The sequence below is a fragment of the Serinus canaria genome, chromosome 13 (genome assembly GCF_022539315.1).
Source record: "Serinus canaria isolate serCan28SL12 chromosome 13, serCan2020, whole genome shotgun sequence".
Taxonomy (NCBI): domain Eukaryota; kingdom Metazoa; phylum Chordata; class Aves; order Passeriformes; family Fringillidae; genus Serinus; species Serinus canaria.
Genome location: NC_066327.1, coordinates 7,663,755 through 7,691,175, shown reverse-complemented (window position 1 = coordinate 7,691,175; position 27,421 = coordinate 7,663,755). Strand labels below are relative to the sequence as shown.

Genomic DNA, 27,421 nt, shown 5'->3' with positions numbered 1-27,421 from the left:
ATTGATGACACATATTATATATAATAGGTAAAATTCTCTCATACTACAAGTCTCTCCCAAGAAGAGCAGCAGGGTGTCAATTCAGCCACATATTGGTATAAAAGCCCAGTACTAACACCAAGCACCCACATTTCTGAAACATTTGCCTGTTTCTCCATAACTTTTGGGGTTTTTTTTTTCAGCAATTAACTCTAATTTCTTTGTAAATAATTCAGGAATGGGACTTCATTCCAGTCCTCCATGTGTTGGCTTGGGGCCAATACTCACATGTTTAGAGAGCAAAAAGGGCAAAGGAGAATCACAGGGAATGGTTATATCCAGCCTCCCTGAAGGGCATGACAAAACCCTCCTCCACTCTACAGAAGTAGATTGAGATTTGCTTGCAAAACATCCTACTGATTTCCATAGGTGCTGAGACAGAACACTGTCCAAAATCATCATGTATTTTCTACAGGAAAAGGGCAACAAGGCAACAGGCCTTCAGAGAAAAAGTAAAAGCCCACTGTTCCCTAAAACCAAACACTGATACACCAGTCAAGGACTCCAAATAGAGAATTACTTTATGGAAAGAACATTTATTTTTGCTTTAAAAGTTGTGATCCATAGAAATACAATAAAATCAACATGTACACAAAACTTTTTCTTAAAAAAACTTTGGTTCAAAGAAATATTTAACATCTAAATCTGAGGTACAAAAGGCACAAGACCAAGCACCCAAACAAACAGAATTGCTCACAGCACTGTTTGCACCACTACTACAGAGGGAGACTGTAGGGAGGAAGGCAGGGAAAATGTGGAAATAACTGCAACCAAAACACAAGAATGTGTACAATGCCATTTACTTTCTTTCACAGGTGTTACATATTTTATTGTTCTTTTGTAGTAAAGTGCCAGGACTCTTGGAGAAAAAGATGGATCATTTCTTAGAAATGAACTGGAACAAACAACAGTAGAAAAGGAGACAGAAACAAAGGTCCACAGCAGGCTGGAGTTCAGTCAACCTCTGTTCTCCCACAAGGTCTTAAGAACTCATTTCCTCTTTCATGAAACCATTTGTTTGAAACTGTGGAAACAGGGAACTGGAATTAGTTATCACCATGTACCCAGCGTGGGGTATTATCACAACCTAGATGGATACTTCAGGTAAAATCTTTCAGTTTGGGCATCCATGCTTATACTTCTCTACTCACCCAAGGGAAAACACCTGGAAAGATGCAAAAGGCTGGGGAAGAAAGGATGTTCCCCAATGCACAATTCTGGAGCCAACACTATCAGAGCAGTGTATTCTGGGGCTTGTATCACTGAGAGTCAGCATGCTCTGGCACTCCAGGGGCATACCCTGGAGGCCAGGGTATACAGGTATGGGAATAGATAATATGAAGCTTGGTAAGCTTTCAGCAGGAAGCAGAAACTCCTGATGTCCAGACACTCCCATTTACCTTACAAGAAGCTCTCATTCCTTTGCAGCTCAAACTATGGGCAGATCTTTGTAGCAATAGACCTGATTCTAGCCAAGTGACAATCCAAGTAATTCTGATGCTGACACTTTACACAAACACAGTGACATAAAAACTCACTAAAAAAGCTATAACTGTACAATGCAGCTGCTTAATATTTCATGAGATCAATGGCAGGAAATTTCATTATGGCCAAATGACTCCAGTAGTTGAAGGGGTACCCAGGTTGTTAAATGCTTTCATAAGAGATCAGTGTATCACCAGCTTTACATACATGAGCCTTCCTTCAGGATTTGTTTCCAAAGAAGAATTACTTACCCCATTTACACCCTACTAGTACTGGACAAGCTGCATGTCTTGTTCTATAATCCCCCTCACCACTTCTGAAGAGATTGTACCAAAACACTGCTGTTCCCTGTAAATTGAGATAAGATATGGATTAGTCAGAACCTAGTCAACATAACCAGGTTAAAATAAGGGGAGGGGGATGCCCATGGATTCCGCTGGAAGCACTTTAACAGGTCACCATCAACAGCACATGAAAAACTCTTAACCCTGTTCTAGTACAGCCATGTTCAGAGTACAGAGGAATTCTAGTGAAGACAAGTTTACTTTGTTAAAAACAGCTGTACAGAGAAACTGGTCACTTCACATATTACCAACAAAGGGAGATGCCCTTTAGCCTGCAAGATCACTACAGCTGCAATGAACTGCACTTGTCACATCAGCTGACTTACAGGGACTGTGCTGAGGGAGAGACAGTAAGTGGAGAGAGAAGGAATAAACCCAAAGACATAGAGAGACTTTACCTTCTTGGGCCATATTGCTGCCCCAAAATCTGGGAAAACCGTAGCTCCTCCAGCTTCTACATCACTCATCTGAGAAAACAAGTCCACAAACTGTACATTTACAAGGCCTTTTGTACAGTCCCACAAGCTATAAATGTCCCAAGGCCTGATATTTCAACTTGCACTTCTACAAGCAGCACTGATAAGGAGGGTGCACTTTAACCAGCACAAACTGCAGAAGCAGCAGTACCTGCTGTTGAAGCATTTTATTTCAGCTGAAGGCTTTTTTCCAGAATTTGTATATCTAGATATCTATTTGCTAGATGATGTATCCTCTACTTCAAATAGCCACTAGAAGTTGTATACCTGCAATATTAATAAGCTAATACTCTAGAACAAGAGAGAGGATTTCAGAATAAGCTGGGTTCAAGAATTTCATTCCACTTTATGATCCAATTAGGAAAACAAGTGTCTGTTAAACCACATATTTCCTCATAAATTGAAACCATGCCTTTGGAACTCATTTTCATAATTTAGTTTATGCATCTTGGTCAACCACTTCAAAAACTACACAAACTATTAGAAAGCCTCTCTTTCTGCACTGTTTCTGTGCTGTTCACCAACAGTCAAATGCAATTTCAAGTGCTTTAGGCAGCTCAAGCTTCAACAACTACAGCTATGTGACTCTAAACATTACCATGTATCTTTATGCTTTTATACTACTACACTGGAATAAAATTAACCCTATTGTATTCATCAGTAACAATGGATATATTGTAAATTCTAGACTTGACTCAAAGCCCAAAGTTTCTAGAACTGCTCCCACTAAAAACAGAATGTCTTTACAGTAAGCTTTGGGTCAGATTCTAATTAAAAGAAACAAATCAGTCAGATCCAACTCCCACCAAATTTAAAAACTACTATTAATACACTCCCCAAGTCCCCACAATCCCTATTGCAACTTGGATTTCTGTTTAAAGCAGATGTTATTACCACTCTGGTGTCCTCCTGCTTGGTACAATAAAAAGGCATCAGATGCCAAGCAGCACAGGTTTTTGCCCCTTCCAGCTAGAAAGCATGTGCATGCAGCCTTGCAAGTTAATACACATCTTAGCCACACAACTTATTCTTTTTAGTAAGGCTGGTGGTACATGTATGATGTGTTATGAGTTCTATATTGGACAAACAAGGGCAAAGTGCATTTGACCATGTACAACTGGCAGAGATGTGTATTGTTCCTTCAAAATCAAAGCTCATCCAAATTTTGAGAAGCAAACAAAGATTGACTCAATTTAAAATTAAAACTTCTTTGCAGCAGAATATTTCACAGCTACCCATCTTACTCCAATTCTTGTTTTGAAGATTATATCCCTCCCTGCCACATCAAGTTAAAAGTGTTTCTGGTTCTGTTTTGAGCTGCATTTCACTCTCAAAATATGATGTCAGCCAACAAATTTTAAATTATGTGATAAAATATTTAAGCTATATCACTAAAATCTTTAACACAGAAGATGAGGTGGTCCTAAAGTGATAGTGGGTACAGGTTGATAGATAAAATAGTGTCAGAAGACTACTGTGAAAACAAGGCCACTATTGCCAGTGTACATGGTCTGTGGGCTGTATAATGCATGCAACTAATTAATCTTTCAAATCTGCACTGTAACCTAGTTGCACCAAGTTTATCAGCTCTGCCTCCTTTTGTTTGTTGAAGCAGCACCTGTGCTGAGCAACTGAGCAACTCTGGCTTTGCTACACAGCTGAGGAAGAGGATCACAGACCACAACATCACATGCTGTCAAACAGTGGTGGAAAAATATGACTGTCTCACATTAAGTGGCTGCTAGTCAAGTTCTCCAAAAGCATACCACATGAGTGCCCCACGTATTTCCCTCTGAGAATTAAGCCAAAGTCTCCTTTCCCCCACGGAATCCACTTAAGTAAAAGATTCCACAGCAGAGTGACCAAAAGAAGATGGGTCCTATATTCAAATTTTCTGCTCTGACATTAAATACCACCAAAATTCTATCAATTCAGATGGGACAGCACCTGATGCTTGCAGGAATAATGAAATGCATACTGCCAGATGCCAGGAAATCTCTACAAATAACCAACTGCACAAGCTGTAAAAAGATGCTGCTTAAGTTACACTCAATGCATAAAGGATCATCATACTTACATAGTTTAAAAAAGTGGCCACACGATTTCCAGTCCCTAACCGCTTGAAAGCATCTGGCTCATCTTTCTATAAAATTAAATGAGAATAACTGCAAATTTCCAGCTCCCAGACAGCAGACAGACAGAGGTACTTACATAGTTAAGAAACGTCGCTAGCCTATTTCCTTCCGATTTGAGAGTGCTGTCAAAGGGTCGCTGCAACAGACAACAACTTTAACCAGGGCTCCCAAAAGGCTCTCACCAGAGCTACCTACGTGCAGCTCTGCAGAGATCCTCAAGCCCAATTTAAAGAGTTGGAATAGAAAGGGGACAAGTGATACAGGGCAATGTTAAAGCCATCACAAGTTGCAGCCAGGGTGCACAGCTGCATGCACAGAGCACTTGGACGCGACTAGGAGAAGTTGCACTGAACAGATCTGGAGGGAGAATAGAAGCACTGCTTTTAGGGCCTGTGGCACAGATGTTATCCAAGTGAGGTCAACAACAGGCCATTATTGTTCTGGGCACTGATCCAAAGTCAACAACTGACATGAATACAAAAAATTAATCTTCAGTGGGCTTTATTTACAAGATAACAGTCTTGTAAATGTAACAACTCAAAGAAATGCTGTCATAAGAAGAGCAAATGCATGTTTTGACAGCAGACAAAACTATAGAGTAGTTTCAGGTGGTTGCCTGTCTAAGACTAAAGACCACATCAAAAAGATCAAATTGTCTTTAGTCTGTAAAAAACACTGAGTTTCATTTGCTGAAGGTGAGATCACACTGGTGCCAGTGCAGAAGCAGAAAGAACATGTAGAATACCAGTGTCTTTCCTTCAAAAAATTAAATTAGACATTTATTTACATTGCTAATAGTCAGGAAGTCATTCCAGTCAGGAGACATCAAGCTGCATTTTTACACACAAAAGCAGTAATGCTCAATATTTAAAGAAAACAATAAATCAGTATTGAAAAAGACAAACAGCAGGGAAAACCACAGTGACCATGTCTAAGATGTTGCAGTTCAGTTCGCTTGAAGCATGTTTTAATAAACAAGTGGTCTTTCTTAAAATGTGTTCATAAAAACCCTGAGACTTGCATATGCAAATCCAATCCAAAAAAGCTAAGATAACACTGAGATACAGAGGATTCCCTGGTTCCTGCCACTGCTGTGAAACCCAGGTCCAGCTATGGATTTCTGAAATTCAACAGCAAAAATCTAACTTGAACAATCAATAAAATGTCCAAGTTGTAATAGGCAGCCACTGAAGTGCCTCTATTTGAGAACTGAAAGGGAATAAAAAGCTTCAAGGCTGATCAGAAGCTGGAGAAACACAGCAGCACCTCTACTTCAGCACAAAGTCTGTGATCCACAGAGAGCCTGCAGGACCAGACCAGAACTGTGGCAACCTTTGCAAGTGCCTTGCCTCAGCTGACAAATGCAGCCAAGGTTATGTTCCAAGTAGAGCTCTGCTTCAGCTCCTAATCCAAAAGTAAAGTCCACAGTGGCCAATTTGATGCCTGAGGTCCTTGAGTTCAAAGGATTTGAAGAGAATTTAAGAACACTTGCTCAACTCAGGAAACTAAGCAGACTTGAAGTTAAGAGGAAAATTCTTAGAATGGGCCAAAGCTAATGAATACAAGCTTCCATAGTGTTAAAACTCAGATTTTTTTTTTAAATTTTTTAAACAGTGCTAAGTTGAGAGGCTTCAATTCTGCACTCAATTATTGGATTGTATACTCTGGCTGCAGCAATCCCTCCTACCAGGTAAAACCACTGGGACAATCTAAATTATGCCAGATCCCACTGAAATACCACAGAAACCAAGGCATCACATGGATTTTATATTTGAAGTTACCAGCCACCACAGCTCTTCAGTATGCCTAGAACATCCATGAACTTGTTGAGGGTAATTGTTAAAAATCTGCCTTCTTTTCTCCCACAGCAAACCAGAGCTGTTCTTTGCCAGGCAGAGCCCTCTAGTGCCTCATGAAGACCCAGCACTGCCACCTGTACATGCAACTTGGGCTGGAGCACTGCCCTCAAAACCAACCCAGGGGACTCTTTTCAGACCCCAGTGCTGCAGCCGCTCTCAGGGGTCTTCGAGATGGGCTGTACAACCCACAAGGATTTCCATGTTAACTCTTCAGGAGGAAGGTGGAAGGATATTTCCTCCTCAGTCAGCTCCTGCAAAATGCTTTAAAGCACCCAGCAAAGCAGGGTTTGGACAATATCACTGAACTCAGAAGCCTAATGGAACAAGGCAGACTCATAACCTAGGGCTTGCAGACCTCAGCTTACAAATAAAACAATGCAAAGAGCACATTCAAGTGCTGCATGACTCTTTCAGAGTCTCTGTACTGTGTAAGGAATCAAGGTCCCAAAGTAAGCAGGGATATTTGTTCATTACTCTCTTGAACTTTCAGCATCAGAGAAGGCAGTGCAAAGGCTTTCCAGAATTCATAATCCATCCATTCAACAGGGCTACATATTAAATGCTCTAACAGAAAACACCTTCAAGAGTTCTCTCAGACCAAACTGTTCCCTCCTCCCCACCCCATCCCACTAAGAAATAATTGCAAGTGTGATCTTACCCTAGAAAAATCAAAGTGTGGCTCGTACTGCCCTCCCATTCCATAGTTGGCAACCTACAGCATGGAAGAAGGAAGCACATAAATATGTACAGCAGGTGACTGCTGCAGAACAGCACTTGCTCTCAGAAATCCAAAGCAGGCTCTGAGAAACAGCACTTTGTGGCAAGATGATTATCTATAGTACACTTAATTTATTTTTAAATTGCCGGAACTGAGGTACACAGATGAGAAACAACTTGAGTGCTTTTTCCCTTTTGTAGCTTGAGGGTTTGCACTTATCACTACAACAGCCTGTTTAACATTCAGCAGCAATAGTTTCACCACATTTTTGCTTCCTTCCTCTGAAGGAAAGGCAGATGAAAGTGTGCAACTCCTTGTGAGTTCAGCCTAGGAGACAGAACTGGACTCTGTGCCACTCATGTATGATCTGCTACATATAAACGCCTCTCCAGATTCACAGAAAATTAACTTAAAAGCACCTCTTCACTTACTTTATAATCACATAACATGCTTTAGCTACTCTGAGGCTGTACTTAATGTTTATCTCCCAGATCACTACACAATTACCTGGTTTCTATGGATAGCATGTAATCAAGAATATTTCTATCAAACTCTAAAACAGGAATTCAAGGAGCATGGAGGAAGAGAAAGAGTGAATGGACTAACATACAGCTATTCTGGCAGTGCTATACTACTGGCACTCTCCTTCCCAACAGCCATCCAAAGACCAGAATTCATATGAGACTATAGCAAAAAATACTCGGGTCTTAGAAATATTGAACTAGGAAAATAAGCTTTTGCAGACTTGAAAAATAAGCAGCAGGCATTTCCCTCAGAACAAACTGATAAATATCAGATTCCTGCATGAAATTATCTTACATTGCTTTGCTATCTCCACCCTTCTCTGCCTGGCACACACAGGGAAAACATCTGTCTGCACCAGACCACCCTAACCAGCAGCTAATTCCTCCAGGATGAAGCCAGTGCACCAACCTGCAAGAGCTCAGCTGTTTTCACTGTTAACCCTGTGATCTGCTGCATTCGCTGGTTCACCTTGGCCACAACAGGATCATCATCCTCCTCCAACCACGAGCTAAGGGAAGGACAGCAACACATTATTTTACAATACCAATCACCACATCACATTTCCCAAGGCAGAAAGATTCTCCTGCCCTTTGTCAGATGGCTCAAAGAGTCATTTTCCATGCATTCGTTGGGGAAGCTTTGGTTACATGCAAAGCAGTTCAGGTTTTCAGACATAGGAGGTAACAAACAACAGCTGTTAAGCACAAAAACCTTGAAGTTCAGCCCTTCCCTCTGCTTACCTCTTGGATACCCTGTAGCTGGCCACTGTAAGGACACCAGTTTTGGGATCACGTACTGTGGCTCGTGCCAGCTGTGCCAAAAAAAGAATCCCAAGGGGGAAGAAACACATCAGCTACAGGACAGAAAATTCCTCACATCTTACCAAAAACAACACCTGATTTGTCCAACTTCAGTAACTCACTGGATGAAAGAGCTTCAACCTAGAATATGATCTGATTTCATGCTAAAACCACACATGCAGAAACACAAGTACAATCCATCACCTGCATCTGATCCTGGAAAAAGAGTCTGATGGACTGCACAAGCCATGATACTGATTAAATCCATGAGTTGCTTGCTGAACAGGTTTTGAAGGCACTTTTTTTAAACAGCTGGAGTCAATATTAGCAAGAGGGAACAACAACAAAAGTTAACAACATATGAAGTCCAAGTTCCTTAGTAAAGAGAAAATCACTGGACAGTCCATGAATTTAATCAGCCTGCTCCTCCTATGGACTAAAACCCCAACCTCATTCTCAGATGTAAAATAACAATTGAAAACTTCTACAGAATGAGTTACAAACTATGGGACAATCAAATCCCCAGTAGCAGAAAACTCCCAAAGGCAACTCTCAACATTTCCATGCTCAAATTTTCCAGCTGAGAGATGCCTGGAACATCTAGCTCTGATGAAGGTAACTCTGCAAAAGCACATCACACCATGTGATGATACTCACATTTTAAAAAGTGAGTATCATCACATTTAGGCCATATGACCAGATCTGTAGGAAAAAAAATGGCACTTGGCAAAACTGATAGTTTGCTGTGGTGTCAGAGTGACAGATGACTGCTAACAATATACCAGCTCACTTTGGTTTCATTCTTGCAGCTGAGAACAAGAACTGGGACACTCTCTTTTCTTTGACTGTAAACTCAGACCACATTTAAATTTAACTCCTGCCAACCACACACACTCTAAATCATACCTCTTTTCTTCCACTTAATTATAGGTCAAAGAAGGCCTTTTTATTTGCCTCTTCTTCAGAGAACGCAGTCATTATTTCCTTCATTTTTTCCTCAAATAAGTCTCCAGCCAGCTTTGCACTCCATGTCAGCTGTCTTGTCCCTATACAAGACTTCTTGGCACAGCTGTTGCTGTAATTCTGACTCACTGTTATTTTGTTCCAGATTTCGCCTGTATAAATTATAACAGAAGAGCCAGACTGACTGAATGTTGTTCTTCACTGGTACAGTGAAGCATAGCTTTGGGGATATATATTTTGCTTCCCAGACTTTTCATTCTGCTGCCATTTTCAAGCTTGTACATGCTTGCTTGATTTCTGCACCTAGCATATGATCTAAATAAATCAGAACTCAAATAAGCCTGACTGCTTTGATGTTATTTCCTGTCTGCTCTGACAGGCAGGTTTCTTCATTTAAGACACCCAATCTACGTCCAGTTGGTACAAGCAACTGATAAATGTGAGGCTTCCTCTCTCAGGCTGGAGAAATCAGCCATGTAAGAGGCATTTGCTTTCAAAACTCATCATAACACCCTTCATTGGTCAGAAGCTTCCCTGACTGCTTCAGAGTCTGTTTAGTTTAGCAAACTCTCCATTATTTCCTTCTGAAATCCTGTAGCATGAGCCCAGATATCCATGCCTCCCCACTTCATGCCATATTCTTGCCTGTTCAGAGATTCCTGCCTTGCAGGTAACATTAAGAATTTTGGGAATATGGCTCTCATACTATGATGGACCTGCCTCAATGCTATCCACATCAACAGAGCTAAGAATTTTCTTGACCCTCCCCAGCCACTTCTGATGGATTGCTTGAAAAGCTGGATTGATTTTTTGGAAGTGGAATAACAGTGATTGCATTTTGCAAAACAAGCACAAAAAGCAACTCAACTGCAGCTACTCCCAATCACATACAGATGTTCTTTCTCTACAGAAAGTATTGGCAAGTGTAAACTGCAGATAATGTTGAAGTGCTTGGACTCAAAAGTAAAAATTTCTTGCAAATGCATTTTAGAATAAACAAAGTAGTCACCTTTCTGAGCCTGAAATAAAATAACACTTCACAGTTCTGTCTGAAAGCTTCCATGATTCCTAACTAAAATTTCCAGGCTAAAATTAAGCTGTATTTATTAAGGACCATCTCACCACAGGACTTGCATTTTCCATTATTTCAGTAGTACTGCAGAATTCAAAGTTATTCCTGCAGCTGAGGTTTAGAAAAAACAACTCATAAGGAAATGGTTGCTTTTTTAAAATTGACAATTTTCATCTGAATCTTAAGGCTATAATATTTACCTACTCTTCTAGGGACTGACTGCAGTTTTACACTACACAGATGACATGAAAAATTCCTCTAACATTAGTAATATATGCAAAATTCAGAGACCAAGCATTAAGACTTTCCATAAAACTCTGAATAAAAAGGAAGAACCAAAAAAAAAAAAATAGCAGTCTTTAGACAGTGCTTTATTTGATAAAATAGATTAAGTGATATGCTCCATGTGAATACTTCCATTTTATCTGAAGCTCTTGAAGTTTTCTACTATGATGTAAGAGGAAAAATTCTCCATTTAAGGAGGTGAGATTCCTCACTGAGACAGGAGTGTTCAGCCAACACTTCCCTAGCTGGCTAGCAGTCATAGAAGAGAGCTTCACAAACATCCCAAATTATTAATGATCCTGGGAAGCATCAGTTTCTCAATCTGTTTTTAACTATTTATGCTTATATTTAGAAATACCTACAGAAGGGTAAGTCTTCACTGGAATTTTAGTACCATATTTCATAATGGTAGCCTAAAGAATGCTGAAATGAACCACTCCTCTCTAAGCAAAAATTTGTTCAGTTTTACATTCTGCTCAGATATGACAGAAAAACTGTGGGGGTGTCTACTACTATCACACTGCCATACTACTTTTTGCCAGAAAGGTGACAGTTAGGCAGGAAATTCCACCTCCAGAAAAAACAGAAAATTACTAGCTTTGCATGAGGTGCTATTTTTATTGTGTGCAGAGTCACCAGAACTCATATCATGAGTAACAAGAAAGATCCATGTTTTAGAACAGAGGCAGAGGATTCCAGGATACACAAGCAAAAAAACCCAAACCAAAACAAAAAACAAAACAAAAAACCCCCACAAAAACAAACAAAAAAACCCAAACAAAAAAAATCAAAAACCAAACCCAAACCTCTAGGTTTTATTCTAGCACAACTTACATTTTTTTTTCTTTTCACTTCTCTTAAGATTTGGGGTTTTAAAATTTCATTTAAGTTCGGCTCCAGTTCAAAAGGCAGAGTCAAGACATACCGCACACCTACTCCTATCATTTTAAGTCAGCTATTTATCTTTTCAAGTCCAGTCTCTAACTTCTTAAGGCTTTCTAAGCCATTTACTGAGAACTTTGCATAATTAAGTGCAACAATACATAAATACCTTTGGGAGCCTGGGCTTTATGGTCCTACATCGCCAGGCAGTTTCAAAAGCTTTCCCTTTAGGATTACAGCTGCAGTGTATCATCATTCAGTGTATGAAACCAGATCTTTCAAATCCTTTGCTTAGTCCTTGCTAACAGAGACTGAAGCATGGAATTGGCAGTTATTAGTGAGATGGAAAAAGGGAGACTTACCCTTGGCTTAGCTAGTTGTTTAATCTTCTCAATTTCTTCATCAGACATGACATCATAGTATCGCACAATATGAGGACTGTCCCATTCATCTTCTTCTTTAAAGGGAGCTATCAGCAGATGAGGGTTTCTGTTTCCATCATGGTACCTACAAAACAGCCTTTTTTGTCTTCGAGGTGTCTGAAACAAAATGCCAAACAACGCATTGTTTGCTCAAACACTTTTCTTGAACTTCAAGCAGGCAAGGCAAGAAGATGAGCTTCATTCCACACACATGTTAAAGCCATCAGGTGACAAGAAGCTACAAGAGGTAAACAAGAGTGATTCTGCAATTCACTGCAATTAAAAACAAGATATCCTGCTCCAAATACCACTGAGCAGCATCTGAAATACTAACCTTTAGGGGAATTAAACCAGAATAGGTTACAGATTAAGAACTACACAAGCAGTGAGCTGTAAAAAAAGAGTCTGGTTTTCATAATTAAAACTATACGATGAAATAAATTGGTTCTTTTCCCTGGACTAAGAATTGAAGCAGTATTTGTTGAGAGGTACTGAAAATCACTTGGTCAAAACAGTCACTTCAGAGAACATGTCTAAGATGCAAAAGGGACGGAATATTGTGACTCCCTGACTGTGGTAAAGCATAATCAGCTCTCAAGAGAAAAAGCCTCCTTTTGTATCTGCACAGTTGACTTTGAAAAAGCTGAGTAGACAGACTGAGGAGAATCAATTTTCAACAACCCTTAAGAGGTACAGCTAAGAGTTGTTTGTGTGTAACAGCTAAAGATTGAGAAGTCAAGATACAAGATACAAATCTCAGCCTGGACAGAACCAAACTTAAATTTTTCTTTAAAAAAGAGCTTTGCAGAAGGAAAAACAACATGTTCCACCAAGCTTGACCACCCTTATGTAAAGGCAGTATAGTCAGGAAATTCTTGTCTCTTACCATTTTCACCCCTTCACCTCGGCAAAGGGCCTCATAGATATCACGCTCTGGCAAGTAGTCAAGAGGCCTCTCATAGGCTCCACTTTGCACCACAGCTTCTGTGGTTGTCACAGTCTTGTTTGTTGAATTTTCTTTCTCCTTCTCCTCTCTTTCCTTCTCCAGCAGCTTCTCGAAGTACCGCAGATTACTGCCTGCTCTCTCATGGGTGCTGTCTGCATTGGGATAAAACCGGACAGAAATGGAGAATTTTGCAAACTGTTAGTACGAACAAGTCCCTGTATCAAGACAGCAACAATTCTTCCCTTCCTAAAGCATTATCTGGTAAACAAAGGCATTGGCTTCAGCCTGCACTGAAAATTCACACTGGGAAGCTTCTGTCTTTGCAAAGGAGAGACGCACTAAGGATACAAAAGAATCCTTTCTGGAAGAACCCATCATAAAACTTGTATTCCAAGAAAACAAATACAAGTTTCTGTTCTTCACATTCCTCCTTTTCTCAACTTTTCTGACCAGTTCTACCCAAGATGAGCAAATCACCAGAGCTCATGAGCAGAGACCAAGGTAGCCTACTTGCTGTACCCCTCCTTTCCAGCATGCTCCTCACCCACACTGCACAAGCACGCTTTAGCCAAGTACTGTGGGGGAGTCCAGCCACAGTCTTCAGTCCCAAAGACTTCTCTCAGGTTGGGAAGCTCTGAGCCCACCTACAGCATCCATCTGTAGCTCTAACAGGGTTATATGGGAGGGAGTCTGGATCACTAGCATCTTTGGACATACTAGTGATTTATTAATGATGTTGGTAAGAATCAATAATTATCATCAATAGACTTTACCCCAGATAACTAAGAAGGAACAATTCCTTGTTCATCTGTGTTTCTGGATGCTACTACCTACAACAGATTCTTTCCCTTCTGGCCTTCCCAACTTTACTGTGTTTATCTCATGGAACCAACCCAAGGGCTCACTCCAGTCACCACTCATTAGAGCACAGGGTAATAGTGGCCAGATAGGGAAGCTGAGCCCAGAGCAGAGGAAGCTGCTGCTTTCAGAAGGGACTGCCAACTGTGTTCCACTGTTTGCTGCTGATAAGGATTTGTATTCTGCTATCAGTGCTAAACCCCTAGAGCTCGATTCAATGCATATTCATATTCTTGTAAATTTTAATTTAAGAATTCCAGCTCTGCAGAAATTAGACTAACAAATATTTTCCAATAGGAAGGCTTGACCCACTTTCAGGATGCTACTAATATCTAAACTAACAACCACAGCTCATTAAAAAACCCATCAAATACCTAACACAGGTAATGCTTACTCTAGATGAAGAGGTACTGCAGGAAGCAGGCAAAGCTGGATAGGAAGCTTATTTGCTTACTCAAAGGAAAGCTAAAAACTATTCAGAAATAAAAGGAGGTTTTTAGGAAACTCAAGTTTGTTCTGAATATTCAGAAATAAATACTGTAAGATCTCAGGCAGTGAGTACCTGCACTGAAGAATAAAGAGGTATATGTAAAGTCAATAGGACTTTACAGAAGGTGCAGCACTGCCTATGTCTGTAGTAGCCTTGAATCTCCACTAGAGACAAGCAAGGCTTTAACCACTGCCAAACACAGCATCTCAGTACATTCCAGCAAAGTCCACAGGCAGTGAGTGCAGTCAGACACACTGGGGCCTTGGGTAACAACAGCATGGACCAGAAGACAGCTTGTTAAAGATACTTCATGCATAAATAGACTTTTTTCCAGGACCCACATTTATTACAAGTGATCTGTCAGGATATCCTTTCCAGTCAGCTCATCAATGTGGATGGGCCATGACTGTTCACAGCTCTGCTGCTGGCAGCACTTCCCAGCTAAAGTAATGCGCTCTTTGCTCTTACCGAGGGATATCAGCCGCCTGGTGAGCTCCATGGCTCTGTGCAAGTCCCCAAACTGGAAAACAGCATAGCTGAGATAATCTAGGATCTCTACTTTGCTGACTGTTGTATCCTCCCCCTCATCATGCTGCTTTAAGGCCTGCTCCATCCAGAGCACAGTGTGATAGTAGTCCCCATCGTTGTAGGCTGTCTTCCCCATGCCAAAGCAGTCACCAACTGTCAGGGAGGATCTATATTTTGTTCCTAAAAACAAAAAGACAGCTTTCAGCAATCCACACAAGCACCTTTGCCTTAAATACATGGGACACATTGAGAAGTATCTGTAAATACACACTTTTGTCATCCAAAAATGTTTCTAAGAAACAATGCTTTGACAGTATTTTAAGTTCAGTACTAAAGTGATCACTATCAGAATTAAAGAGTAAACTATCTTAATTCTATTCTAATTCATTCCTTTGGAAACAAAGGGAAGTTAACAGAAGTTACAGGAGTTAGCTTTTGTTTTCTCTTGTAGACAAAGGAAGAGCAGACTAACATGGTAACAGATGGTAACACCTAACCTACAGATTAACTCTGTTAGATGATCAGAGAAGCCTGACTACATGCTGACAATGTGCACAGCCAGCTTGTCTTCACTGTAAATCTGTATTTGTGCATAAGCAAGCTGATGTTGATTTAAACAAACTGGGTGTCCAGTTGAGTGTGACTGCCCTGATTTCCAGTGCAGAAGATGCATGTGTAAGACTTAAAATTTAATTAATTATAAACGGCTAGTAATACTTACAACAAATAAAAAAATTGTGTCAGCTCATTTACCCACACAGCAATGAAGCTTATTCAGTTAGTAAACACCATGTTGGTAACCACCATAACCTGTTTCAGTAGGTGTCTCATCAGCAGCAGCAGCAAAAGCAAGCATTAACTAGGACTCGTCTAATAATCAGATGTCCCAGTACCTCTTGAAATTTTCTGAAACATATGTGGCAAAACCAGGTAATCCTCATTTTATAAAGGACTTTTGGAGAGAGTTTAAGGATGTTACCACTTCCTTCTGTTAAAGCCAAGGAGACCTTGGTGCACTTACCTGGCAAGTTCCCTCGAGAGAGGGTTTCAGGATCCAGTTTATAGGTGTCCTGCAGGCGCATCAGAGCCTTCGCCGCTCCGGTCTCATCTTCTTCAGTTGGAAAAAACTGACGCTGGATTGTAAGATTTGCAATAAAGCCTTTGCAGTAAAAGGGGAAGATGTTACTTCCAGAGCTTGAATAAATATCAGCACAAGATTGACACAGAAGAGGAAACATCTGCTCTGGCTTGAGAATTAAGTTTCAAATAACCCAGATTTAAAGCCCCTTATTAGGCTCAAAAGTTATAAACACATTGTTTTCTGTCCCTTTTCAAGAAATACAGCTCATGAGTAAAAAAAAAAAAAAAGAATAAATAGCTAAACTCAATTTTCTTGTGCCACAAAATTACTGATGTACAATGTGAATCTAATGATCTTCGTTGTCCTGTAATATCTCTGACATGAAAACAGCTTTCATCAAATCTCCTGCAATATCCATAGAGACAACTGATTTCAGGTTGTTGTACTGGTCAATGATCTCCAACTTGGTATTCCAACCTCTAAAGCCACAAGAGCTTTTCAAGTCTCAGTTCCAGGGACAGAGACCCTGATCCAGGATCCCCTCACTAGCAAAGGGCCTTACTCAGTGAGAGGATTAAACCTGACAAGTAAACCAGGTGATACTCAGAAATAAAATCAGGGTTACACAGCAGGTTGGTTTGGCATAGGAGGAAGCTGAAGGAAAACAGCCCAACCATTTCTAATCATACAGAAAGCCAAATTGGAAAAAGAAACCTTTAGAAAAAATTAGCAACAGACGTATTCAATAGACTGGAGTATTTTATTTCCATTTAGGATAACTATTCCAAAAGCCAATAAAAGCCTTGTCTGGAAAAAAATTTCAAGCACCTAAACTTTAGCATATGCAAAGTAGAAAGGGAAACCATGTGGTGTTCTGCCTGAAAAACACAACCACCTCTTCCTCACTTTCCAAGAGTCCAGTAAAAATAAACCTCCACTTAAAAAAGGTATGCAAGCAAATTCAGGCAGACACTTGAAAAAATGATGGATTAGAACTGGAAACATTTGATTTAGAAGGATAGGTTTAGAGATAGCAATTATATATTATCCTGGTTTTGACAGACTACAGCATCGGCCAACTCTAATGCTGGGGCTGATAAAGCTTCTCCACCAGTTCAATATGGGACTTATTTTGATTCTTAATCTTATTCTCTGATCAACATGGTCAAAAAACAGTGATCATCAAGAGAAGCAACAGACTGGGAAAGCAAACGAAGCAGTTTATATACAAGAGAACAATAACACTCAACTGTTACCAGCACAGCTTTAAGCATGTCCCATTCTCCCTTTTTCCCCAAATAAAACAGTTTGAGTCTTGACTAAGACGTGTTCAGTTGCAAGTTTCACTCACTTGGGTAATCAGTACATACAAGTCAAGTCCTTAGCTGCTTTTTAAACAAACTTGGCAATAATATTTAAACCACAGCCAAGCTTGTGGTTTTCCAGAACACAAGGCTGCCTCCTGACAGCAGTCCCCGGTAACTCCTTACCATTTGTTGTGTCCTGAAGAACCAGGTTTTCCAATTCCAGCCAGTCAGTATTCAAACGCTTGACAAGCTTGTATGCATTTACAGGGTGTGCCAGATACCCTTCTGGATCAGAGGCTGATTTGCTGGTCAGTACATCCATCTTCTCAGCCCAGCTGAAATGACAAGTGTGCACATGATTTAAAAAGGAAGACTTGCATTCATAAATGCCTGAGAACAATTTATGAATGCACATCTTCCTTCCTAAATCATTCAAATTACACATCTAGATCAAATTATTGCTGGTTTTACTGTCAAAACTGGCTTTCAGCCTTTCAAGTTCACAAGGGTAAAGTGGAGGTTTTCTAAATTACTACAGTCTCTTTCAAAGTGAAAGTATTTCCCTGCTTAGTATTTTAAACCTGACTTCAGCAGACATGCATCTCAGTTGTAACAAGCCTTAAAAATACCAGTTCATTCACAGATTGAACAGATATTCCCTTAACCAATACTTGAAAAGGATATTGCTTTGCCTCCAAAGGGCAGCTTTTCAAGACAAGAACATTTTGTGTCTATGTGACCAGAATTCCTACCATTCCACTACTCCATAGCTCTGTTCTCATCCTACACTCCCAAAGGAAAGTCAGATTGACACATACAGCCTCGAGCGTAGAAGTTTTTTGGAAAGCACAACTCCTTCTAGAGGCACTTGGCTCTTCTGAACCTGGACCTCATGTAGCCTATCCTCCTGCCACACCCCGTATATACTGCTTTTGGCTAGAGGAGAATTAGCAATCTTCCTACATGACATGAAGTATCAGTTGTCAGCAAGAGCCTTTCAAGTGATCCAAGCAATCAGGACAACATCAGAGATGTACTGCAGCCATGGTGGCACCTGAAGAGAACAGGGCAGGAGAACTGTCCCTGAGGGCAAAGCCAACACAGGAAGGAACACAGAGGTTTGGTAAATGCCACTGGCACACTTGGCTCTTGTAAGCAGGCTGATGGCATGAAACAACAGGCAGCACAGAGCACTGGCGCACAGAGGCATTCAGCTCTCATGACAAGACTCCTGATATGACTCTGATGTGTCTTCTCTGCAGGAGTCCTGTGATGGTACAAGGACAGGGCAAAGTGGGGAGATCCCACCAGAGCACCATTTCTAAAGAAGTAAGTTCTAAGTGATATCTGAAGCGGGGACCCTTGTAGGTTAATGGAAAAAAATAAAACCAAGTTCGTACCTACCCTCTCCCTGTGATTATTTACTAAGGAAATACCAACAAGATTTAGCATCAGAAAGGGGTGGCAAAGGTGGGGTGTGATTGAACACAAATGAGCCATTTTGTCACCCTTCATTTCACAAATCTCCCCTACCTTTTAATCTGAGAGAGCTTTTTCTCTTCTGCTCGGATATATTCCTGTAAAGACTGTACCAAGTCCTTCTCCGCATAAATCAGATCTGTCATTTGACCTAAAAAGAGCAGGAGCAAATATTCAGCAGTCCTAAAAAAGTAACAATTCCCAAGTGCAGAGAAAACAAACCTTAAATGCTCCAGGGCTATTAAAACCATCACAAACATCAGACAAATTAAGGGTGTGCACATCAATGTGCACTATTGAAGTGTACATTGAAGCTATTGGACACATAGGTCTGGCATTCAAATGCTTCAAGGGGCTTTTAAAGTCCCAGCTTCAACAGTTCATGCAGCTTTGCTCCGACCCTTCCCCTGCCTCTTGAATTACTTTTAGTACTACAAGTGCAAGCAAGACAATTAAAAGAAAGGTTTGACACTCACACAGCTATGGACACAAAGCAACAAAAGATGCAAATGGTTGCCAAAGCATCTGTTCTACATATGGATACAGATTAGGTCACACTAACAAATTACAAGTGTAATCACTAACATCATTTAAAGCTACAGCTTTACAATATGGGTAACCATGGAAACAGCCTAACATCACACAGAGAGGAATTTCAGACTAACGTTCATAGACTCACACACACACACAGATTTGCATTAGTGGAAATTGCCAACATATCAGTCCTAATTGCTATGACAAACTTGGCTTTTCAAAGCCCAAAATGAAAGAACATTATTAGATTCATAAATGCAACCACAGCTCCAGCATTCCAAAGTAATTATGAATGAGGCATGATTAAGCACATAGAAGGCAGCAGGATGTGCTATTTTCAGAGTTAGAAAAGGTTCAGAAATAGGTAAGTGTAAAGAGAAGGTGATCCTTCTGGAAGCTTTGTATAAAAAGGTACTTAGAAAAATCAGAAGCAAATAATACTCATGTAGTTAAATATTGTTCAGGCAGCCACAGGGCACGTGAGGAGCTTGGCAGTAGGACTCTGGCTGAGCAGTTCCACACAGTGGTGCAGAACAACCCACCAGGAGCTCAGAGCTTTGCCATTCAGAAACAGCTCCACTGACTCAAAGGGCATTCTGGAGAACAGCCAGTGGCAGTTAATCAGCCTCTAATGCCCTTATGGAGAAGTCCCCAAACTGCTCGACAGGAAAATGTTAGACCAATTAGCAGCAGAAAACTCAGTTTGTGCTTATTTGAAGCTCTACCACAATCACACATGGTTGGATCCTATTAGAACACAGGAACTAAATTCTCATAAAAATCAAATTATTTTACAGATTTATTACAATGCAAATTCTTTAGGATTTACTCAGGCCTAGCAAAACACGCAATGTAAGTGAGTTACTGATTTTTCCTTCTGACACCTAACATCAGCTTTTTGAGAAGATAGGAGATTTTGGGTGCTGGGAAAAATAAAAACTTCACATATTTACCACTTAAACTATTTAAACTATTTTCATAACTCAAATTCAGGAGACTAAGCTTTCTAGCATAAGATACTGCGCTCTGTTCAGGATGTCAACAGATGCACAAATCCTAAAACACAGAGCCCATCTTATTTTACTGACAGAGGCCCCAGAGAATCTTGAATCATTTTGGTCAGTATTCTAAGTCAACCAACTGCAAACAAATTGCACTGATGCTGCAGAAGAGCAGCTTTTTCTAATAGAGACAGTGCTGGCCAGGGCCACATGAAGAAAACCATATGCCTCAGATGATAACTTTAACAGTTCTAATATTCACAATAACCACATCACAACATCATGCACTGGTTCCTTCCACACCTATGGAGGTGAAGAACTCTGCCTCTGCATGCCAGATCAAGAAAACACAAGGGAAGAACATCAATTGCAGCCAGGGTTTCATCTTCCAGATATCTGTAAAAAATTAAAAGGAAAAGGAGGAATAAAAATACTTATTTGTGAGAAACAAGCTAAAGCATTAACCTTTATCTTCAGTCATTTTAACCTCAAGAAAATTATTTAGATTCTCTGAATTTTAATTTGTAAAGCTTGAAAAAACTCTTAACCAGAGGAGCTGTTACTTAACAGTATCAAATGCTATCTTGCATACTCTTTGGGATTTACATGAAAGACACTGGAAAGCCCATATGAGAAAAGGGAAACTATATATACATATTGTCCACTGAGAAGTGAGAACAAGCTCTTTTGCAAGAGCAGTTCAGCACCTTCCATGTCAGACATAACTAGACCTGGAAAATATGAGACCCACAAATTATATTCCAACAATAATAATAGAAGTCTAAATTAAATGGATTTATAGCATTCTGTAAAACTCAGTTATTTAAAAACTGTCTAGAAACACAAATAGTGAGAAAACCAAATAGAGGAATAGAACATTTTGTAGTGTAGAAGTGGCAGCACCAGTTGGAAAAGTTAGAAGTGAAATTTCCAGTTCTGCTTATTCAAGATGCATTATCTCAGCATATTGGCCTCTGGACACAGCCCTTATAACTTCTGTATTTCAAAGGCTGTGCCAGTTTAGAAACCCAGCCCCAGAGATGGATGTTGAAAGCAGACTGTTCCACTTCCAAAAGCACAGCCTGAGGGGTATGGGAGGAAAGCCAGTCTGAGCAGATGAGGTCAAGTGAAGGAAGGGATGCAAGGGGCATACAGAAGAGCCTCCTGGGAGACCTGATGACCAGAACACCTTCTCCAGGGGGTTTGTGAGGAGCACTGCACTGGGATCAGTCCACAGCTCTCTCCAGAGCTGCCTGTCCACCAAGCAGGAATGGCCACCAGGGCCAGCCTCATGCAGGAGCACTGCTGCTCAAAGATGGAGCTCTTGGCACACCCTTGCACAGTTGTCACAAGGGAGGTGACAACTCTCCACCTCAGCTCAGGAAGCAGATATGACTTTTTCCTGCTCAATGTAACTGGACAAACTCAAACTGGTGGCTCAGAATTACCACATGCAACCCAGTAACTCCAAACACAGTAAAAATGCAACTATATGGGACAAAATGGAATCAACCTGAGAAAGGGGAATGGAAGGGAAAAACTAAAGAAAAATACATGGACCATCCTGAAATTTCAAGCAATGCAGCAAACAGGAAGGAATCAAGATAATTCTGCAGTAACTCTAACTTGTTCCTTTGGGCTCCACACATCTGCCTCCAAAAGATAAAATACCCACAAGACAAAAGATGAAAAATGGATATTTCTTTCAAGCCCACAGCACAACTGAAACTCTCACCCCCAGCTGGGCTCACCAGTGCCACAGAAACAAAGATCAAATACATCGTCAGTGACACCACCACCACGAAAAATATTAGTAATAGCTTTGTCCTCTGTTGTGTATTATCACAAGGCAAGATGATTATTTTTAAATTATTTTTTTGATTGCTTTACAAGACTACACAAAGGATCAGAATCATTTACCACAACAGCTTGCAAGCATGAGTAAGCAGGAAAATGTCTCACAGTATCATAAAAAGTCTTCTCCTTTCTCTCTTTTGTTTCTCACCCTCCTGCAAACCACATATTCCCAAACTGCTTGTTTAAGTTAGTTAAGAACTAGTACATGGGTAATCTGAGAAATGAATAAAGCTGAGTGAATAGTGCCATGCAGAGGTCTGCCAATATTACAAGCCACAATAAGTGATGTAGCAGAAAGCACAGCAAGTCAAGTGCACTTGGGAAGTACATTAATTTGGATATATTAAGCCTCATCTGTCCATTTGAGTAGTCTGCCATCATTTAATGGAGTGGTTTTTTGGATGCACAACATAAAGCCTGGGAGAACAATTACAAGTGAATATTCCAGTTAAAACAACTCTACACTTTCCTGTACCTCCTCACCATGTTCTCTCATGGCTGAGGAAACCTGCCAAGAAGTACTACAGCTACCAGCTTGTCTTTATAGTAGATCTGCAACAGCTTTACCATCCTACTCAGTTTTACTTGAGTCAATAAACAGAGACCTCAGTAAAAAGAGAAAGCAGCTCTTGCTCAAACAAGCAGGACACCTGGCTGCAGGGCTGGCAGATTGTTTGTACATTCTTTTCACAGCTGTTACTGGGAAAAGCAGCACAAATAATGAATTACAGGAGGCTGAGTAACCACAGTCTTGGCTGGCAGGAGCGTGTGTGCACAGCAACACGTACATGTGCCCACCCCATTCAGCTGAAAGGAGGGCAAGAGGGGCAGAAGGGGCATGAGCAGCTTATGCCTCAATAATGGAGACAAATGTTTGTAAAGCAGTGTGTTTTATTCAAACAGAAATGCCAAACACAAGCCTTTGTAGAACAAATTCTGGCTATATTTCTGGCTTCTGGGTTTTCTTGCTTCTTCACAGTATAAGACATCAGTGAATCATTACTCCTATGGAAAGAGTGCTGTCAGGCTCAGAGAACACTGGCAGAAGGAAAAAAGTTCTAGACAAAGTACACAAGGATGGAATTTTTCTCCACAGGTTAGACTGAATTCTTTATTAAATAAGCTTTCTGAAAACCTCATAATCAACAAGATATAAGAAAAAGAGACTTGACCTATAAAAAGGAAGTTGCTTGCACATCTACCACAGTTCTCAGTTTCTCATTCACTCTGAATTTCACACCCAGTCACAGGGAACACAGGCCAGGTCCGAGCCAAAAGGGAGGAGTTTTTTCAGGTCAGAAGAGGAAACAAATGCCTATTACATCCAGTGCCTTTAGCACTCAACTTCTGATCACACTGATATGCTATGGTCTCCTTTATTTAGCACAGTACAAGAAAACTCCACTTGCCTGACAGCCTAACTAAAAACAACGACAAAAAAGTAAGTCCTACATCCAGCTCCAAATTTGCACAGACTCCTCATGCAGGAAAATTAAATTAAGTGGAACCAATATAAGATCATTCTGTACAATATAAAGAATACAAGTCATACCCTTTATTGTGGTAAATTAAACCAGAGTGTTACTTGTACTCATATGTGAACACTTTTTGATTACATGAACTCCAGAAAAAAAAAGTATCTTTCCACTCCTCAATTAAAGGTGACAGCACTCCCTCTGCTATGGGGCTTCCTTAGGGGAGGTGGGGAACTGGGGTGCAATCTAACTGCTCCAAACTGCTCCAAGCAAAATCACCTCTTTTTCCAAAGACTAGGTGGAGGAATTTTTTTTCAGAGGAATGGTTTCTTCTAAGTCATTAAGGCAGAGTGCTTCTCTTGGTTCCATGCTTACAGACCCAGAATTTGATGCAGAGGAATAAAGCTTGTGAGACAAAGTATCATAACCAGATACTGTCAACATCCAAATAAGATATCATTTTCCTGAGTTACTGGAATACAACATGCAAGCTGATGACACAAGGAAGGGTTACAGCCTGTCTCCTCTTCTGGGCTTGTCTGTGCTGTGAAAGACACCTGGGAAATCACTCAAAGCAGCTGCTTGCATTTAAGTATCATGGTGAAATCCAACAAGCAAATCACTAATTCAAGATCACCTCAGGCCACTGATGAGCTCTTGGTGCACACAAAGTTGAGGGTTTGAAATTTGGTCCATCCTCAAACAGCAGTTTGAGGTTGGACTGTTGGATGAGACAGGTCTGTCTGGGGCTCCTCCAAATGCCTCTGTTTTCTAACCTATCCTCTTGCCTGCAGACACACCAAGGAGTACTGAACTGGAGCTGCAGATGGCTTCATCCCTTTCCCCTCCACAAACAGTGGAGCTTCAAAAGTAGGCATTAAGCTGCTATCAGTACTGATGGCTGTAAATAAGGTTAATGATATCTAAGTGGAAAATGGTATAAACCAAAAACCTGCAAGGCTGCTTACTTATTAAGAGCCAAAAGATAGGTTTAATTATAAACAGATTTTCAAGATGATGCCAAGGAGGAGCTTCTCTCAATACCAACAAGAAAGGCAGCCATAAAACCATTCACTTGTAGCAGTATTTCAAGTCTTGCGGATCCACCCAGCACATGATAGCAGCTATAAAACATTTTAAAAGTTATTAAATACTAAGGAAAGAAAACCTACACCATTGGCTGAAGACTTTGAACCAAAGCTGAAATTCATTATCCACATGAACTCGGACGCACCAGTGCTCAACCCAGCCCCTTCCTCCAGAGCACACTTGTTTTACTGCTCAAAGCAGCCTATGCCAACATCACTGCCTTTCTTTACAAAGCATTTTAATATGCATCTAAAACCAATTATAATTACCTAGCAAAACCAGCAATGTGATTGCCTTGTGCTTCTCAAGGCAAGCCAAAAGAAGATGAGGAAAAGCTGTTTATTTGCAAGCATTAACAAGGACACATCACAATCATGCAAACTGCTGGCATTTCTTTTAACACAAAATAAATTATAACCACCTTAGAAGCCATAATCACCTTGATTAGCTCCTAGTATTTTTTAAAGCCATAACAAAACATTTCTTCCACACTCCAGTACTGATGCAAGTCTAAGGCAGAGCAAATCCACTTGAATCTTACTCTGCAAGCCCTGCCTTTATAAAGCAGCCTGAAGTCAAATCCCACAGTGTTGGTGAAGACAAGAAGACTCTGGGCTTTTTCCACTACAGCTTATTTTTTTAGCATTAATAACTAGACTGCATTTTACTGTGCAAAGGCCATAACTTTGGTATATCATCATACTTAACATAACTTGAAATAACTTATCATTTGCCATATAAAGCATTAAAAGTATCTTCCTGTCCAGAAATAAGAGTTCTTTTCATAGTAAAAGGTCTGCTGTCAGTGAACTGTTCCTTTCAATTCAATTTAATTAAAATCAGGCATTATCTCAAAGGTTGATTCTATTCTAACATCACCCTAGAACATGCCTGCTTCCACACTCCATGTTCTCACATCTCTGACATATAGAAAACCATGCACAAAAATCAGAACTAGTCATAGGAAAAATATCTATGTTTACAGCTTGCTTCTTTGGAAGTTTGCCAATGCACACAGCATGGAAATTATAAACAGATTGGATTCCTGACTTAAACCTCCAGTGAAAAATTTCTTATGCTTACTGGTAAACGCTGCTCCCTCTGCTGTTACTCTCTTTGAAGTGTGTAATTCCTGCACTGCTTCCCGAAGTATGATTAGTCACATTAAAAAATTGAATCCCATGAAATTATGGCATTAGCAAGAGGCCACATTCTTCTCTGTTAGTGTCACAGCAGTGCCAATTTACCAATGCAGTATAACGTTCTGCTTGTGAAATATGAATAGCAGTTATTGATTGCTATATATATTCACAACATACCTGTGGGACTATTTCCAAGTCCTTAATGCCAGAAAGATGAAATATTACCCTAGTAAAGATGGCCACAGCAGCCTTCCAGCTCCACTCCACCCTCACAGAGCACCTATAAAACTAAAGAGCAAGAGGTTTCCTTACAAAAATGTCTTCTGGGGAACACTACTTTACTACTGAGGAAAGGGATGATTATTGGCTGGAAACACCAAACATCACAAAGTCAGACAGTCCCAAAAATAGCCTTTATTTACATATCCTCTCTCCTCCTTGCTTCCAGGTTACAAGGACATTCTTTGCTTCCTAAAATAAAATTACTCCTGTCTAGTCAAAGGCATGTTTTGCCATCTTATGACATGCCAGGCTGCTGTGCCCCAGCTGAGCTGTGATAACACTTAGGTAGTGTCTTCAGTTTTCAGCAGCTGCTCTCCCCTGCCTTTGCTCAGCCTTTTCCACCGAGGCTTCGGTGGCTGCATCGCACAGGTCACACACAGCTGCCTGTGCTCTCCTGGCTTGTCCCCAGCTCAGCTGCACAACTGTGCAGGGACAGGCTTTTTTTTTTTTTTTTTGGAAAACAAAGCTCAGAGTAAAATAAAATGAGACAGAAGCAGAACAAATGGGGTTTGAACACCTCTACGAAGCTTAAGCCATGGCTTACTCTGTGCTGAGCCTGTGGCAGGCAGGGAACACGCGCAGCCAGTTAACGCAGCTGGCAAAGTCAGCTGGCAGTGATTTAACCGGGAATGCCAGTCCTATCAAACCCAAACAGCGCGGAGAAGGGCAACAAGCCCTTCCACTGTTTTTGCGGTGACAGCTCTAACACGCTTACAAAGACGTGTGATGTTTTGCGATACCGCCGTGCCCCCGAGCCCGGCCCGCGGGGACCCGCCGGCCCCAGCAGCGGAGCGAGGATCGCGGACAGGGCTGAACCGCCGGCAATGCGCTCGGACCGCGCTCAGGGCTGCCGGCAGCGGGACCCCCGCGAGTCCCGGGGGGTGCGGCAGCGGGCACAGCGTGCTGCGGGCTTCAGCCGTACCTGTGCCCTCACCCTCAGCACGGGCTCCGGCCGTACCTGTGCCCTCAGCCCTGCCCCACTCGCCTCAGCCCTGTGCCCCCAGCCCTGCCCGGCTCGCCTTTACCCTCAGCCGTACCCCACTCCCCCCAGCCCCGCTCACCGTGCGGCCGCCGCTCCCGCCGCCCGTTCTAGAAGCGCCCCGGCCCTTCCAGCCCCACCTCCCGTCGGCCCAGCCCCTCTCGGGCCATCCCCACGCTCGAAGCCCCGCCCCCCGCCGTAATGCCGCGAGTAGCGGCGCACCGGCCCCGCCGCCCGGGCTGTGCCGAGGTCTCGCAGCGGCTGTTCCGCGGTGAAGAGCGCATCCAGAGGGAACCCAAACACACCTGTAGCTCCTGCTCCATCCCTGGAGCAGCCCGCCTGGCTCCGGACGGGCTCTCTGCAGGCCG

At 41.3% G+C, this 27,421-nt stretch overlaps 1 protein-coding gene across 5 annotated transcripts; it reads right to left on the bottom strand.

Moving 5' to 3' along the window:
* Positions 1-823: 823 nt before the first annotated feature.
* On the bottom strand, positions 824-27,221 carry P4HA2 (prolyl 4-hydroxylase subunit alpha 2). Of its 5 annotated transcripts, XM_018915359.3 has the most exons (17): positions 27,136-27,210; positions 25,970-26,080; positions 20,533-20,625; positions 18,749-18,845; positions 17,399-17,550; positions 15,849-15,986; positions 14,768-15,007; positions 12,892-13,103; positions 11,946-12,122; positions 8,322-8,392; positions 7,990-8,089; positions 6,997-7,050; positions 4,556-4,615; positions 4,422-4,487; positions 2,267-2,335; positions 1,776-1,872; positions 824-1,063 (listed from the first exon to the last, which is right to left on the bottom strand). In XM_018915359.3, exons 3-17 carry the CDS (start codon positions 20,612-20,614, stop codon positions 993-995), a joined length of 1,686 nt encoding a protein of 561 aa, XP_018770904.3. In that variant the 5' UTR covers positions 20,615-20,625; positions 25,970-26,080; positions 27,136-27,210; the 3' UTR covers positions 824-992. The 5 variants fall into 5 exon arrangements, with proteins under 5 accessions (XP_018770904.3, XP_009089605.3, XP_018770901.3 ...); XM_009091357.4 differs by lacking the exon at positions 4,422-4,487; XM_018915356.3 differs by lacking the exon at positions 4,556-4,615.
* Positions 27,222-27,421: the final 200 nt, after the last annotated feature.

Excerpts from the sequence above, each read along its gene's own strand:
- P4HA2 (XM_018915359.3), bottom strand. The coding sequence starts at position 20,614 with ATGAAACCCTGGCTGCAATTGATGTTCTTCCCTTGTGTTTTCTTGATC. Across the intron at positions 15,008-15,848 it reads CTCTCGAGGGAACTTGCCAG|GAACAAAATATAGATCCTCC; the intron begins GTAAGTGCACCA and ends TTTTGTTTTTAG. Across the intron at positions 8,393-11,945 it reads AACAACTAGCTAAGCCAAGG|CTGGCACGAGCCACAGTACG; the intron begins GTAAGTCTCCCT and ends TTTTTGGCACAG.